Below are 17,458 nucleotides of genomic sequence, written 5' to 3' on the forward strand. Positions count from 1 at the left end.
ATAGGCGATAAACGATAAAAGTGGGGTGGGAAAGTAGGAAGGACAGGACGACGAAAGAGACAAAGGAAAATAACAGGAAGTGACCAAAGCAGCTCCGTCCAGTGCCCCCTCTCTCTCGGTGTGCCTCTCCCGCGGCCCGACTCTCAACGCACCTCGCCCTGCCTGCCTAGAGGAACCAAGCCAGCCAGCCAACGGAGGTAAAGCATGCACACCCCCACGAGCGACACTCCTTTCTCCCCCCATTTCCCTAATTAGACCTAGCGGTATATATTTAATGATGATTGATATTTATTGTTTATGTATGTGATTTTCAAGTTGTTTTTATTTTGTTCTCAATTTTTTCTTTTATTGTTGTGAGATATAATGTGGAAGGAAGGAAGCAAGGGAATTGTGGGTAAAGTGGGGCATCATGGGTAAAGTGGGGCATCGTGATGTTTTATGGAGTCCACGCCAACTGCCCTAATTTTGTTCCCTTAACAAAGAAAAACAAGAATGAAAGGAAAAAAGAAAGGAAATAAATGAGTATATCAAATTAAGCAAAGAAAAACAAGACATGAGAGAGGGGTCAATTTAGTCTTCTGTTGTCATAGACTGACCATGCATAGTCTGGGTTGATTAAAGGAGAGCAGTTAGCCAGACACTAGGACCTACTCTATAGGACAGAATACAGGGCACTGGTCCCCCCCCCACTACAAACACTTCAACCAGAAGAAGGGAGAAAACCTAGCTACACTGCCTCCTGTGGTGCTAGCAGGAAACACAGAGAGAGAGAGAGAGAGAGAGAGAGAGAGAGAGAGAGAGAGAGAGAGAGAGAGAGAGAGAGAGAGAAAAGAGAGAGGAACTGAGAGAAAGAAATAGGAAAGTTAGGTTGGAATAGAGAGAGAGAGAGAGATTGATAATGATCTCTGGCATAGGCGTGGCAGTCTGCTCTACAGGAGTGGATAGAGTACTGCTCAGGGAGGGGACAGTGAGGACTGCTCAGGGAGGGGACAGTGAGGACTGCTCCAGGGAGGTGACAGTGAGGACTGCTCCAGGGAGGGGACAGTGAGGACTGCAGGGCGCTCAGGATCAGAGGAGGCTAGTTGGAGGAGGATGGAAGGATGGAATCAACAGTGTTTTGGCTCTGTTCCATTAATTAATTCCTTTAACTCCTCCCACCAGCCTCCTCTGGTCAGGAGTGAGGAGGTGGTGACTGGGTTTGGGACTCTAACCAACTACCCTTGGTTGGGGAGTGGGGTTTCTCTACCTAGAGTTAACCTACATGTACTCATTTTGATTTAGGATTTGATATCTCTAGATATCTCAGGGGGTCTGAGGGGCGAAGTGGTTGGAGGTGAGGGCGAGAGCGGGGGGGGGGGTCACTTACACGGAGATGCGGGCGAGCTGAGTCCGCCGCCGTCGGGGGGTGTGTTGATTGGTTTAGAATCGGGCATGGGGAGGGGCACGGGGCGCGCCACTGGGGGCGGCGGGGGCAGCAGGAAGGAGCCTGGCATTTTGCTCTGGCTGTGACCACCTCCGTTAGGCTGCAGAGACAGCAGACACCACACAGGACAGGGTGAGCACTCAGCACACACACCACCCAGGACAGGGTGAGCACTCAGCACACACACCACCCAGGACAGGGTGAGCACTCAGCACACACACCACCCAGGACAGGGTGAGCACTCAGCACACACACCACCCAGGACAGGGTGAGCACTCAGCACACACACCACCCAGGACAGGGTGAGCACTCAGCACACACACCACCCAGGACAGGGACACACACACATACGGCTGATGGAAGCACCAGCTAGCCACCAGTCAGTCTCACACAAACACACAGAAACCATGACGACAATGGAAATAAATACTGGAGGACACTAGAGCAGGAAGACAGACAGAATGTGGGAGTTAGACTGGGACATACAGAACTTAAAAAGGGAGGGAAAAATATACATCTGGGATCTGAGATTGTGGACCATAAGAAGGGTTTGTGTCCTGGCCTAGTGGTAGAATCCCAGCAGAGCAGCAAGATAACATGGCTGAATATTCCAGCGTTTTTCTATAGGGAGTCAATCCAGTACAACGGATCGTGTGGAAGTGCAACGGTCTTAGTCCGTTTGTGTGACGTGAAACCCTAACCGTCTGTGTGTGTCCCATGTCCCCTCCAACCCTCCCTGACCTCTCACCTGTCCCCCGGACTGCCCCGAGCCGTCGGCGCAGACGAATTGGACAAACTCCTTGAGCGGGTCCTGGTGGTGGTGGTAGCGGATGGTGGGGTGAGTGAAGTAGGGACTGGACTGCTGGATGATGGAGGAGGAGGGGAAGTGGAGAGCTGACGCTGAGGCACGGGGACTCCCTGAGAGAGAGGGGGAGGAGAGGGGGAAGAGTGAGAGCGTGAGAAGGGACAGAGGGAGGAGAGTTAGTTGGGTCCATGTAATCCCACTCCAGACACAATTCATATAACACATTCAGAGAAGACAAGAAACACAACAGTGACACAAACTAGACAGAATAGAATAACTGATGTAATCCAACACATTAGACTGAATAGAATAACTGATGTAATCCAACACATTAGACTGAATAGAATAACTGATGTAATCCAACACATTAGACTGAAGGGAGTAACTGATGTAATCCAACACACTAGACTGAAGGGAGTAATTGATGTAATCCAACACATTAGACTGAAGGGAGTAACTGATGTAATCCAACACACTAGACTGAATCCTTACTGGGTTGAATACATCTGTTAATTCATCTGATGGCAGATTGGTTTATCAGTGTGGTAATTTCAGAGCGTTAGAGAGTGGACATCACATGATTTTCTCCAGGGGTTTATTATAGATGTAAATGCGTGTGATTTATTAGTGTGTTTATCAGTGTGGTGATTAGAGAGAGTTAGAGAGTGGACGTCACATGATTTTCCCCTGTGGTTTGTACTACAGGGAGTCTAATGCTACTTGTGTATCTAAATGAACAGAATCATCCAAGGCTGCAACATCTGGTCCTGTTCATACAAAACATCTCTTCTGTATTCTCTGTATATCTACAGTAAGCACAGCTTGAACACACACACACACACACATACATAAATGCAGACACGTATTACGCACAGACACATGCATACGCACACACACACTGAAGCATGACAGTCACACACACACACACACACACACACACACACACACACACACACACACACACACACACACACACACACACACACACACACACACACACACACACACACACACACACACACACACACACACACACACACACACACTTTCCTGTTGGTAATGCTTGTTGGGAATGTGTAATCAATCATAGCCTATCATTGCTGTGTGGTTCGGCCCAGTAGTATGAAGCCTGGGAGAGTTAAATCCCACCGCTAAATCCCTTATAGACAGTAGTCATTGTGTGTGTGTGTGTGTGTGTGTGTGTGTGTGTGTGACAGTGTCTTCTGAGATTCTGTGGCCTTGGCGATTTGGCACTGAAAACAGGCAAGCTGGTTGGTAGACTGCAAGGGGACTTGCATCTGTGAATGTGTCTGTCTGTCACCCTCTATCTCTCCAGTGTATGGAGATGTGTGTGTCTGTGTGTGTGTACGTGTGTACGTGTGTGTGTACGTGTGTGTGTACGTGTGTACGCGTGCGTGTACGTGTGCGTGTGTGTGTGTGTGTGTGTGTGTGAGAGAGAGAAAGTGGGCTCACTAGACCAGACTGACTACCAGAATAAACAGACAACAGTCACACCTGGCATCCAGGCCCTGCCAACAGGAAATAAACTAACCCAGACAACATCTATGCCGATAGCTCCATCCCAGCTATTGATGTCAAGCCTCTCCCTCACTCCTTTCCCTCAGTCTATCCCTCTCCCCCTTTCTCCCTCACCCCTTCTCCAGTCTCTCTCTGTCCCTCTTGGGGCGGCAGGGTAGCCTAGTGGTTAGAGCGTTGGACTAGTAGCCGGAAGGTTGCAAGTTCAAACCCCCGAGCTGACAAGGTACAAATCTGTTGTTCTGCCCCTGAACAGGCAGTTAACCCACTGTTCCTAGGCCGTCATTGAAAATAAGAATTTGTTTTTAACTGACTTGCCTAGTTAAATAAAGGTAAATCAAATCTCTCCCTCACTCCTTTACCTCAGTCTATCGCTCACCCCTTCTCCAGTCTCTCTTTATCCCCCTCACTCCCTCACTCTTTATCCCTCCCTCCCTTTCATTGGTTTCTTTATAGCAGTGTGGCCTCTGAGGGACTTTCTATTTGGACGGCGGCCATCTTAGCAGCCCCCCTCCTCTTCCCCTCCTCCTATGGAGCCTAAACACTGTCTCAGTCTCACACTACAACTCTATTACAGACTAACCTCTTAGCAGTTTGTAGACACATTCTAACTGGGAGAAGGGGTCAGCTATGAATCAGATATACCTGAAGCTGGTCTGACACATCTTCCCGCAACACAAGTAACAGAAAGTCAATAGAATAATAGAATGTACAGCTCTTCTAGCACTTGGACAAGCTCTATATACTTAAACCAATCCTTCACTGTTGTTATACTAGGAAATGAAAATGAAAAGTATAACATATCCATATCAAATGTATACCAATCTAAATGTACAATTCTTAAGCTATTCTAGTGAAACGTGAAGGGGAGAGCTGTAAGAGTCCAAAGGACCTTTACATGATAGGGCTGCTTTGGCTGCGGACCAGGCCAATCCCCAGAGAAGAGAGAGAGAAGAGAGAGAGAAGAGAGAGGGATGGAGGAAAAGAGAGAGACAGAAAGAGGGAGTGGGGGATGTATTTATTCCATTGGAAAGTAAAACTCAACAGGGACTACAGTAGCTGGCAGGCTCATATCTCAGAGGGAGAAGAGGAATTCTCAGACCGGAGGCCTGGAGACCATTTTGCTATCCTCACAACGTTCTTCTATAAGGTGAGGAGGCGGGCCGTTTGAAACAACTAGTGTGTCTGTGTGTGTGTTTGCCCTGTTTGAAACAGAACTGGCTCGATCACATTACTGGCATGAAGACACACAAAATAAAGAAAGCGAGAGAGAGAGTGAGACAGAGTGTGGAAAACAGTGATGAGAGAGAGAGAGATAGAGCTGAACTGTTGCAGGCCATGGTAATAAATGTCAAGAGATCTCTGGATCTTATCGCTAGTTCTCAGATCAAAGTGGGTTCAATTCTACTACTGCTTTCAATGATGACCTGTGGGGTGGGGTCTGGAGATCTGTATATCTATAAGGGGGTGGGGTCTAGAGATCTGTATATCTATAAGAGGGTGGGGTCTAGAGATCTGTATATCTATAAGGGGGTGGGGTCTGGGGGCAGGGCTTGGTCTCACCTGGACTCACCCCTGCCATTGTGCTGTGTGAACGCCATCTATCAACCGTCTCTCTCTCTCTCTCCCTCCCTCTCTTTCTCTATAAGGGTGGTGAGGGACTTTAGGGGTTGGGGCTGGGGCTCACCTGGTCTCACTCCTGCCAGCACGGGCAGCGGGTGGTGTGTGAACGTCATGCGGGGGGACCTCGTCTGGGGCGACAGGGCGTTGAAATCAAACTTCCCCGGCTTCTTAAGAGAACCAGGCGAGGACAGTCCTGGCAACAACAAATAAATGGGATCAATATAAAAAGAATATCAAAATGGGGGAGAAGAGGAGTTGGGTTTAATGTACAATGTTTTGGACTGGCTGCTACACTTAAATCAAAACATGTAAAAGGGAATTCATGATTAGAACATTTTTATTCTTTGATTGATTGGTTTTAAAGCAATTTGATTGGCTGATGACAGTGCATTGTTATGAGTCCTGTTGGATATTGGCCATTCTCCTAACCAATCCCAGCCTGGCGGGCTCAGGACTTGCAGAATTCTCAGTATAAACAGTGCCCTCAAAAAATATAATGGGTGAATTGAAGTTGTGGCTTCGGGGTGGTCAGGGTGGGGGAAGGGTTGATGTAGGGTTGAATCAAGGCAGTAATTAAATCTACAAGCATTTTTAAATCTACATCCATTGTCTTCCAAGATTGGCTGAATATTCCCCTCTTTCCAAAGCTCCACAGCCTACCATAAGCTATATGAAGCTCCTTTCAAAATAGAAACACTGTATATAAACTACAGTATAGAGCCTGCAGCTGCTCAGTGAGAAAGACAAGCAGACGGAATGGAGAGAGGGAGGGATGAAGGGAGGGAGGGAGAGAGGCGAGAAAAGCGTGGGAGAATGTGAGTGAAGGAAGGAGAGAGTGAGTGATGTCAGAGTGGAACCTGTGAAAATGTAGCAGTATTTTTCGTTTGGTTTCTTTTCCTTTCTAGGAATGTCTGAGATGGACATGTCATAAGATGGTAAACATGGTTCATTATCTTCATCTCACACTCACTCACATACACACACACACAACAACCCTCACACAGTCACCGATTACCACACACACTCACCGATTACCACAAACCCTCACACACTCACCGATTACCACACACACTCACACACTCACCGATCACCACAAACACTCACACACTCACCGATTACCACACACACTCACCGATTACCACAAACCCTCACACACTCACCGATTACCACACACACTCACACACTCACCGATCACCACAAACACTCACACACTCACCGATTACCACACACACTCACCGATTACCACAAACCCTCACACACTCACCGATTACCACACACACTCACACACTCACCGATCACCACAAACACTCACACACTCACCGATTACCACAAACACTCACACACTCACCGATTGCCACAAACCCTCACACACTCACCGATTACCACAAACCCTCACACACTCACCGATTACCACAAACCCTCACACACTCACCGATTACCACAAACACTCACACACTCACCGATTACCACAAACCCTCACACACTCACCGATTACCACAAACACTCACACACTCACCGATCACCACAAACACTCACACACTCACAAACTCACCGATTACCACAAACACTCACACACTCACCGATCACCACAAACACTCACACACTCACCGATTACCACAAACCCTCACACACTCACCGATTACCACAAACACTCACACACTCACCGATCACCACAAACACTCACACACTCACCGATTACCACACACACTCACCAATTACCACAAACACTCACCGATCACCACAAACACTCACACACTCACCGATCACCACAAACACTCACACACTCACCGATTACCACACACACTCACTGATTACCACACACACTCACCGATTACCACACACACTCACCGATTACCACAAACACTCACACACTTACCGATTACCACAAACACTCACACCCTCACCGATTACCAAACACACTCACTGATTACCACAAGCACTCACACACTCACCGATTACCACAAACCCTCACACACTCACCGATTACCACACACACTCACACACTCACCGATCACCACAAACACTCACACACTCACCGATTACCACACACACTCACCGATTACCACAAACCCTCACACACTCACCGATTACCACACACACTCACACACTCACCGATTACCACACACACTCACACACTCACCGATCACCACAAACACTCACACACTCACCGATTACCACACACACTCACCGATTACCACAAACCCTCACACACTCACCGATTACCACAAACACTCACACACTCACCGATCACCACAAACACTCACACACTCACCGATTACCACAAACACTCACACACTCACCGATTGCCACAAACCCTCACACACTCACCGATTACCACAAACCCTCACACACTCACCGATTACCACAAACCCTCACACACTCACCGATTACCACAAACACTCACACACTCACCGATTACCACAAACCCTCACACACTCACCGATTACCACAAACACTCACACACTCACCGATCACCACAAACACTCACACACTCACAAACTCACCGATTACCACAAACACTCACACACTCACCGATCACCACAAACACTCACACACTCACCGATTACCACAAACCCTCACACACTCACCGATTACCACAAACACTCACACACTCACCGATCACCACAAACACTCACACACTCACCGATTACCACACACACTCACCAATTACCACAAACACTCACCGATCACCACAAACACTCACACACTCACCGATCACCACAAACACTCACACACTCACCGATTACCACACACACTCACTGATTACCACACACACTCACCGATTACCACACACACTCACCGATTACCACAAACACTCACACACTTACCGATTACCACAAACACTCACACCCTCACCGATTACCAAACACACTCACTGATTACCACAAGCACTCACACACTCACCGATCACCACAAACACTCACACACTCACCGATTACCACAAACACTCACACACTCACCGATTACCAAACAATCACTGATTACCACAAACACTCACACACTCACCGATTACCACACACACACCGATTACCACAAACCCTCACCGATTATCACAAACACTCACACACCCACCGATCGCCACAAACACTCACACACTTACCGATTGCCACAAACACTCACACCCCCACCGATTACCACAAACACTCACCGATTACCACAAACACTCGCCGATCACCACAAACACTCGCCGATCACCACAAACACTCACACTCACCGATTACCACAAACACTCACACACTCACCAATTACCACAAACACTCACCGATTACCACAAACACTCACCGATTACCACAAACACTCACACCCTCACCGATCACCACAAACACTCACACACTCACCGATCACCACAAACACTCACACCCTCACCGATTACCACAAACACTCACACACTCACCGATCACCACAAACACTCACACACTCACCGATTACCACAAACACTCACACACTCACCGATTACCAAACAATCACTGATTACCACAAACACTCACACACTCACCGATTACCACAAACACTCACACACTCACTGATTACCACACACACTCACTGATTACCATACACACACAAACACTCACCGATTAGCAGACACTCACTGATTACCACACACACAAACACTCACCGATTAGCAGACACTCACTGATTACCACACACAAACACTCACCGATTAGCAGACACTCACTGATTACCACACACACAAACACTCACCGATTAGCAGACACTCACTGATTACCACACACACTCAAACACTCACCGATTAGCAGACACTCACTGATTACCACACACACTCAAACACTCACCGATTAGCAGACACTCACTGATTACCACACACACTCAAACACTCACCGATTAGCAGACACTCACTGATTACCAGACACACAAACACTCACCGATTAGCAGACACTCACTGATTACCACACACACAAACACTCACCGATTAGCAGACACTCACCGATTAGCAGACACTCACCGATTAGCAGACACTCACTGATTAGCAGACACTCACCGATTAGCAGACACTCACTGATTAGCAGACACTCACCGATTAGCAGACACTCACCGATTAGCAGACACTCACTGATTAGCAGACACTCACTGATTAGCAGACACTCACCGATTAGCAGACACTCACCGATTAGCAGACACTCACTGATTAGCAGACACACTCACATTCACTTTAACATTCAGACCCAGGACCTTTTCATACTATTTTTAGTCATTTTCATATTAATCCTAGAATCCTAACAGACAGTATTTGTTCCCAAACTTTGTGGTCTATTTCTGAGGTCCTGACATTAAAATCCTTAAAATCCCATTCAACCACAATTCCTCCGGTTCCAGCTGGGTATGTGTGAAAGTCTATGGAGAGAGAGTGCAGTGTGGGGGCGTGTAAACAAAACGGTGTGAAAGAGTTAAGTCTGCAGCAGGTGGGAGGGAGGGAGTGACTAATATGTGTGAACCATTTATGTCTTTAACCAGATGTCTGATGTCTGACACCAACGGTTACTGTGATGTCTGACACCAACGGTTACTGTGATGTCTGACACCAACGGTTACTGTGACGGGGTATGGTAGTAGTTGCCAGTGTCAAGAACTGAAAGGTTGCTGGGTTTTTCACTCTCAACAGTTTCATGTGTGTATCAATGGTCCACCACTCACAGGACATCCAGCCAACTTGACTCAACTGAGGGAAGCATTGGAGTCAACATGGACCAGCATCCCTGTGGACAGGTTCCGACACCTTGTAGAGTCCATGCCCCAGTGAATTGAGGCTGAGGGTAAAGGTGGTGGTGGTGGGGGTGCAACTCAATATTAGGAAGGTGTTCTTAATGTTTTGTACACTCAGTGTATACCCCACTATATACGAGCACAGAGGGACAAACTGACAGAGGATTTCATCCAGTGGCTTCCCCTACAATAACAGAGACGAGACCCATGTTATGTATCTACTCTGGCTGTGTGTGTGTGTCTCACTACACTGCCCTCTCTCCTCCTGGCAGACCACAGCAGTGGACTGGCAACCAATCAAGTGCTCCTGTCGACCCCTCTGCCTTTCTACACTAACAGGCCTGCCACCAGATGTGCCTTCAAAACACAGTCTCTTGCTCGCACAAACACACAATCACGTATGTACCCGCACGCTCATACACACGCTCATACGCACGCATGCACACACGCGCACACACACACACGCATTGGCTTAAAGCAGTAAAAGGGAAACCAGAAGGTCCCTTATCCAGACTAAACAGAGGCTGCGTCCCAAATGACACCCTATTCCCTATATAGTGTTTTGTCAAAAGTAGCGCACTGCTATTTGGGACGCACACTGTAGTGTAGAAGACCATCAAAGGCTCTAACTAACTCATATTAGAAGCAGCAGAGGCCCCTTAAACATTTCAGAATCATTTGGAACTCATTTGAAATCATGGTTATTTCTAACCCCCAGCGCCCCGAGACACACACACACACTTCACTCTCCCTCCAGCCCCTGTGGAGCAGATGTCGCCAGCAGCCTTGCTACTCCCAAGGCCACACACACAGACACACACACACACAGAAGCACCATCTGGGACTAGAGCTTGTGTGTGTGTGTGTGTGTGTGTGTGTGTGTGTGTGTGTGTGTGTGTGTGTGTGTGTGTGTGTAGCAAGGCTGCTGGCAACATTTACTGTACATACTCTGTCTGTCTGTCTGTCTGTCTATCTGTCTGTCTGTCTGTCTGTCTGTCTGTCTGTCTTTGCATGTGTGTGCTCAATTGGCTATGGAGGGAGTAGAATAGGGGGTTTACTATGGTGGTGTGTGCTGACGTTTGTTTGTGTGTGCTTGCTTGTTTTCCTACCCTCCACCCGGATAGGAACTCCCAGCTGTGGTTTGCCTGTAGCAGGTGGAACCCTCCAGAAAGCAACACACACCGTAGAGTGTTGCTTTGGTGTTGATATTTCACTTCCTTATGTTATCAAGTACATTTTGCCAAGACAAATTTGATTCTTTATGTTTTGAATCGCTCAGTGGGGTCTTTCTCTATCACATCGTTAACATCATATCCTAAAAGTCAGATGTCGTACCCTAATACATCCCATAATAAGCAGCGAACTCTTCTGACAGAGCAGTGCAGCGTTATCGCCGAAAACGTTTCACATTTTGTGGTGGTCGTCCACCGGTCGCAAATAGCAAGCTGAATTAAATGTTAAAGGTTGTGAAAATAAAACAGCTTTCGTTACGCTCAGAACTCCGGTGTTCATTTCACAAAGATACACTGGTTTTTGTGAGAAATCTCCGAAAAAGAAGAGGAACTTTGCATTAATATGAACATTGTATACTAAAATATGAAAACATGTCATGTCTCAAAATGGATATCCATTGATACCCATCTACCTCTATATTGTTTTATGTCCTCGGGATTTGAGAAGAAAGATGAGGCGTTCATTGGTAAGACTGTCCGGTATTCTTCCTTTTCGCACAGCATCCAGCCTAGCTGACGAGATGTTGTTTTCCTGATTTATGAGCACTTTTTTCCCCTGGCCTCCATTGATTTAGTCACTCTAATTTTGACCCTCCTACAAGGAGGGATTATGAGAGACACGAGGTTTGGACCATTGGTTATCTTAGCAGAGTATCTACACAATTAACATATTATTTTACCCAGTGTTCGAAAGTTGCGTTTTTGATTGGACACCTTACCATCTCCTTACCATCTCCCATTCTAAATCTCATTTCATCTGCCAGACAGTAGAACTGATCACATTTTATCTCTCCATCTCTCTTTCTCCTTCCCTCAGTCCCTCAGAAAAGGACACACGGCCATCTCACCTCTCTAAAGTCGACAGCTCTCTCTCAACACATTACATACTAAATACACAAATGCTTCACATTTGTAATTAATTTGGGTTTGTCCATTAGTTTTGGTTAAATGAATTGGCGAGAGGGTCACCCAGGGCTGCATCCAGCCTACTCCCTATGTAGTTCACTACTTTTGTCCAGAACCCATTTTTATTGTTTTTAACCTTTATTTAACTAGGCAAGTCAGTTAAGAACAAATTCTTATTTACAATGAGGCCTACTCCGGCCAAACCTGGACGAGGCTGGGCCAATTGTGCGCCACCCTATGGGACTCCCAATCAGGGCCGGTTGTGATACAGCCTGAAATCGAACTAGGGCCTGTAGTGACGCCTCCAGCACTGAGATGCAGTGCCTTAGACCGCTGCGCCACTCAGATATGTTACACATACTTTTGGTCATGTACTGTAGTGTATGTGGACACCTGCTCTTCTAACATCTCATTCCAAAATGATGTGCATTAATGTGGAGTTGGTACCTCCTTTGCTATTATAACACACTCCACTCTTCTGGGAAGGTTTTCCACTAGATGTTGGAACATTGCTGCGGGAACTTGCTTCCATTCAACCACAAGAGCATTAGTGAGTTGGGCACTGATGTTAGGCAATTAGGCGTGGTTCATAGTCAGTGTTCCAATTTATCCCAAAAGTGTTTGATGGGGTTGAGGTCAGGGCTCTGTACAGGCCAGTTAAGTTCTTCCACGCCGATCTCGACAAACCATTAAAGTATGGACCTTGCTTTGGGCACTGTCATGCTGAAACAGGAAAGGGCCTTCCCTAAACTGTTGGCACAAAGTTGGAAGCACAGAACTGTCTAGAATGTCATTGTATGTTGTAGCGTTAAAAAACAGCCCCAGACCATTATTCCTCCTCCACCAAACTTTACAGTTGGCACTATGCATTCGGGCAGGTAGCTTTCTGCTGGCTTCCGCCAAACCCAGATTCGTCCATCGGACTGCCAGATAGTGAAGCGTGATTCATCACTCCAGAGAACGTGTTTCTAATTCTCCTGAGTCCACTCCAGCCGACGCTTGGCAATGCGCATGGTGATCTTAGGCTTGTGTGCGGCTACTCGGCCATGGAAACCCATTTCATGAAGCTCCCAAAGAAACAGTTATTGTGCTGACGTTGCGTCCAGAGGCAGTTTAGAACTCGGTAGTGAGTGTTGCAACTGAGGACAGACATTGTCTGCGCTTTGTTGTCATTCAACAATAGACAACTTGTTTTAATGCACATCTTTCACTTGAGAAATACTGCACCAAACAGCTTAGTTAGATGTAAAATTGCGCAACTAAGATCTCCTCTGCAAAAGCAAAAAAATGTATGACAGATTTCTTGAGTTATCTTAGATTAATTCTGACTATTTTGAGGAAGTGTATACTGGCTACGGCGCCTGAAGATGGACAATCAGTACTATTGCCACTTTTTATTTGTCAAGCGAAGGTCTTTTAAGGTTGTATGCAAGCACACTCGTTTGGTTGCCCAAGCCAAGTTCAGCTAGGTGCCAGCAGTACTGAAGCATGCGGAAGCCTTAAGGCAGACAGCATGTGTATGTGTGTGTGTGTTAATTAAATTCACAGCTCAGCTAACTGGAGCAGGTCTGAGCAAACCATAGGGCCTAGCACAGAACCTCTCTCCCTCTCTCTCTCCCTAGGGTTTCTACTGCTGCACATGTTTTCAATTAGAGAAAGGGGATGGAGGGAGAAAGGGAGAGAGAGATAGGGAGAGAGAGAAAGACAGAGAGAGAGAAAGAGAGAGAGAGAGAGACAGAGAGAAAGAAAGAGAGAGACAGAGAGAGACAGAGAGAGACAGAGAGAGAAAGAGAGGGAGAGAGAGACAGAAAGAGGGAGAGAGAGAGAACGAGAGAGAGAGAAAGAAAGAGCAGCTGTGGTAACAAATAACAGTAAAGAAGGTGTGAGTTGGTGTATGTACAGATATACACTGAGTGTACACATATTGAAAGAGGATTGACTGAGTTATACACAGTGTAGGTAGATATGAGTTATACACAGTGTAGGTAGATATGAGTTATACACAGTCTAGGTAGATATGAGTTATACACAGTGTAGGTAGATATGAGTTATACACAGTGTGGGTAGATATGAATTATACACAGTGTGGGTAGATATGAGTGCAATGTGTTCTGTGCTGCTGAAAAGTGGAGCAGGTTTGAATTGGTGTCGCCTATGAACAAGTATACAATTATACATATAACACATATTGAAAGAGGAATGATGTAGTTAAACAGGTAGATTATATAAAACATATATGAGTTATATACAGTAGGGGGATATGAGTTATTTACAGTAGGGAGATATGAGTTATATACAGTAGGGGGATATGAGTTATATACAGTAGGGGGATATGAGTTATATACAGTAGGGAGATATGAGTTATATACAGTAGGGAGATATGAGTTATATACAGTAGAGGGGTATGAGTTATTTACAGTAGGGAGATATGAGTTATTTACAGTAGGGAGATATGAGTTATATACAGTAGGGGGATATGAGTTATATACAGTAGGGAGATATGAGTTATATACAGTAGGGGGATATGAGTTATTTACAGTAGAGGGGTATGAGTTATTTACAGTAGGGAGATATGAGTTATTTACAGTAGGGAGATATGAGTTATATACAGTAGGGGGATACAAGTTATATACAGTAGGGAGATATGAGTTATATACAGTAGGGGGATATGAGTTATTTACAGTAGAGGGGTATGAGTTATTTACAGTAGGGAGATATGAGTTATTTACAGTAGGGAGATATGAGTTATATACAGTAGGGGGATATGAGTTATATACAGTAGGGAGATATGAGTTATATACAGTAGGGGGATGTGAGTTATATACAGTAGGGAGATATGAGTTATATACAGTAAGGAGATATGAGTTATAAACAGTAGAGGGATATGAGTTATATACAGTAGGGGGATATGAGTTATATACAGTAGGGAGATATGAGTGTAATGTGTTCTAACCATGGTAAGGAAACTGCACTCCATCGTGTTCATGTTTTATCTTCCTCTCTTGCACACTGGCCAAATGGTGCTGCACTGTAGGTGGAGAAGGAGAGGGTTAACAATGAGAGATATAGAGAGAGACGAAGGGTAGAGAGCGAGAGGGAGAGAGGGGGTGAGGAAGAGAGAGGGCGAGAGAGAGTGGGGGAGAAAGAGAGAGAGAGAGAGAGAGAGAGAGATAGAGAGAGAGAGGCAGAGAGAGAGAGCGAGGCAGAGAGAGAGAGGGGGAGAAAGAGAGAGCGAGAGAGAGAGGCAGAGAGAGAGAGCGAGGCAGAGAGAGAGCGAAAGAGCGAGAGAGAGAGAAACAGAGCGAGGGGGCAGTTTAAGATTTTTAAGACAGTAGTTGATGTAGTGATCGATCATGGATAACATTGTGGTAAAGTTAGTTCATGGTTACTGTACTGCATTGTTGCTTACTTATCAGGTGACGGTCAACATGGTGTGAGCTTGGGGATGGGGAATGAAGGTCTCCACCTGGTTACAGGTGGGAAGAAGAGGTTATGGAGTCAGTTCTGGTCTCAAATCAGTCTTAGGGAGACGGAGTGTGTGAAAGGTCCCCACTAGTATTGATGAATAGGTGGAATGTCACTTCTGGTCTCGAATCAATTTAAATGGAGGCAGGAACAAAGAGGTGTTCTGGGAAGCTATGAAGTCAGTTTCAAATCAGTTTAGAAGAGACAGGCTCTTATCCAAGATCCACACTAGCGCACCAATTAGAATGAAGCGCTGGGCAAGCTTTCTAAGTGGTATGCTAGTGAGGATGATCTTGCCAGTGTGGATTTTGGAACAGTGAGTGACAAGTGAGAAGGAAAGAGGTGTTTTGGGGAGGGGTGTTTAGAGTTAGGTGTTTTGAAGAACAGTGTGTTGTGGTGAGTTTGGGGAGAAGAGTTCGGTAAGAATGGTCCAGGGGTCGGGGTACAGGTATAAGGGTAAAGGTAGAGTTTGGGGGCTAGGGGGAGTGTCCTACCTGCATCCATGTCGTTGGGCCAGCCGCTGGACTGGGAGGAGCCTGCGGCTGGGGAGCGTCCGGGGTAGAAGACGTCGTCCGTGGGGCTCTCCAGCTCACTGTCGTCTAATGACTTCCTCTTGTTAGAGCTGCGGAGAGGAAGAGGGGAGAGAGGAGTCAAGAATGGCTCCCTATTCCCTATGTAGTACACTAGGGCCCTGCACTATTGGACCGGAGTCTAGTCGAATGGTCAACACTTGCTTCCCCCTGCGGCAGGCATCCAGTTCGATCCCTGAATGAGCCCTACACATTTCTGCTTCCACTTCTGTCTCCCACTACTGTCTCCCTGCTCCTGTCTCCCACTACTGTCTCCCTGCTCCTGTCTCCCACTACTGTCTCCCTGCTCCTGTCTCCCGCTACTGTCTCCCCCTACTTTCTCCCTGCTCCTGTCTCCCACTACTGTCTCCCACTTCTGTCTCCCACTACTGTCTCCCTGCTCCTGTCTCTCACTTCTGTCTCCCACTACTGTCTCCCTGCTCCTGTCTCCCACTTCTGTCTCCCTGCTCCTGTCTCCCACTTCTGTCTCCCACTTCTGTCTCCCTGCTCCTGTCTTCCACTTCTGTCTCCCTGCTCCTGTCTTCCACTACTGTCTCCCAATACTGTCTCCCTGCTCCTGTCTCCCTGCAGCCTTTATTTAACCAGGGAAGTCACATTGAGAGTTCAGGCAGAGGTAGAGGACAGCAGGATGAGAACAGTAGAAATGGACAGGAAGGAGAGGGTTGAAAACAGACACAGAGGTAAACCTAAAAGGCTGATGTGGGTGAGAATACGTTTAAGGATATGAGATGTGAGCACAGGACCTTTTCTGAGTTTGTTTTAAGTATAGTCGGCAGGACAGTGTGTGTGTGTGTGTGTGTCAGAATAACTACCTCCGTGGAAGGTTTGCGTACAGCTCGACCTCAGACCTACAGTGCCAGAGAAGACAGAAAGAGAGAGAGAGGTGGAGAGAAGGATAGGGGGGGGAAAGGAAAGAGCATCACACATTTATAAGACCAGAAAGACAGAGAGACACAACGAGAGAGAAGAAAGAGATGGAACTCTCAGAGATGGAATGGACCAGAACACTCATAACGGTTATCAACTGAGGCAGTCTACAATGTCCCACATACATACTATCGAGTACAGCCTGTAGATATCAGACCTGGGTTCAAACTGTATTTGTTTTCCTTCATCAAATACTATTTGAACCCAGGTCTGGTGGAGGAGCAGCTCT

General features: G+C 46.6%; 1 protein-coding gene across 26 annotated transcripts in view; it reads right to left on the reverse strand.

Moving 5' to 3' along the window:
- Positions 1-17,458, reverse strand: part of LOC139424450 (nuclear factor 1 X-type-like) — a 98,048-nt gene that overhangs the window by 6,545 nt on the left and 74,045 nt on the right. For 3 of the 26 annotated variants that reach the window (XM_071176279.1, XM_071176272.1, XM_071176278.1), the window contains 6 exons: positions 17,115-17,150; positions 16,207-16,334; positions 15,201-15,275; positions 5,452-5,580; positions 2,172-2,341; positions 1,367-1,523 (listed from right to left, as the gene is read on the reverse strand). In XM_071176279.1, coding sequence (XP_071032380.1) covers positions 1,367-1,523; positions 2,172-2,341; positions 5,452-5,580; positions 15,201-15,275; positions 16,207-16,334; positions 17,115-17,150 — 695 coding nt within the window. Of the gene's footprint in view, positions 1-179; positions 473-1,366; positions 1,524-2,171; positions 2,342-5,451; positions 5,581-15,200; positions 15,276-15,656; positions 15,714-16,206; positions 16,335-17,114; positions 17,151-17,458 lie in introns of those variants that run through there. The other 23 variants (XM_071176274.1, XM_071176273.1, XM_071176285.1 and 20 more) reach the window with 15 other exon arrangements.

This window comes from Oncorhynchus clarkii, chromosome 13, assembly GCF_045791955.1.
Source record: "Oncorhynchus clarkii lewisi isolate Uvic-CL-2024 chromosome 13, UVic_Ocla_1.0, whole genome shotgun sequence".
Classification (NCBI taxonomy): Eukaryota; Metazoa; Chordata; class Actinopteri; order Salmoniformes; family Salmonidae; genus Oncorhynchus; species Oncorhynchus clarkii.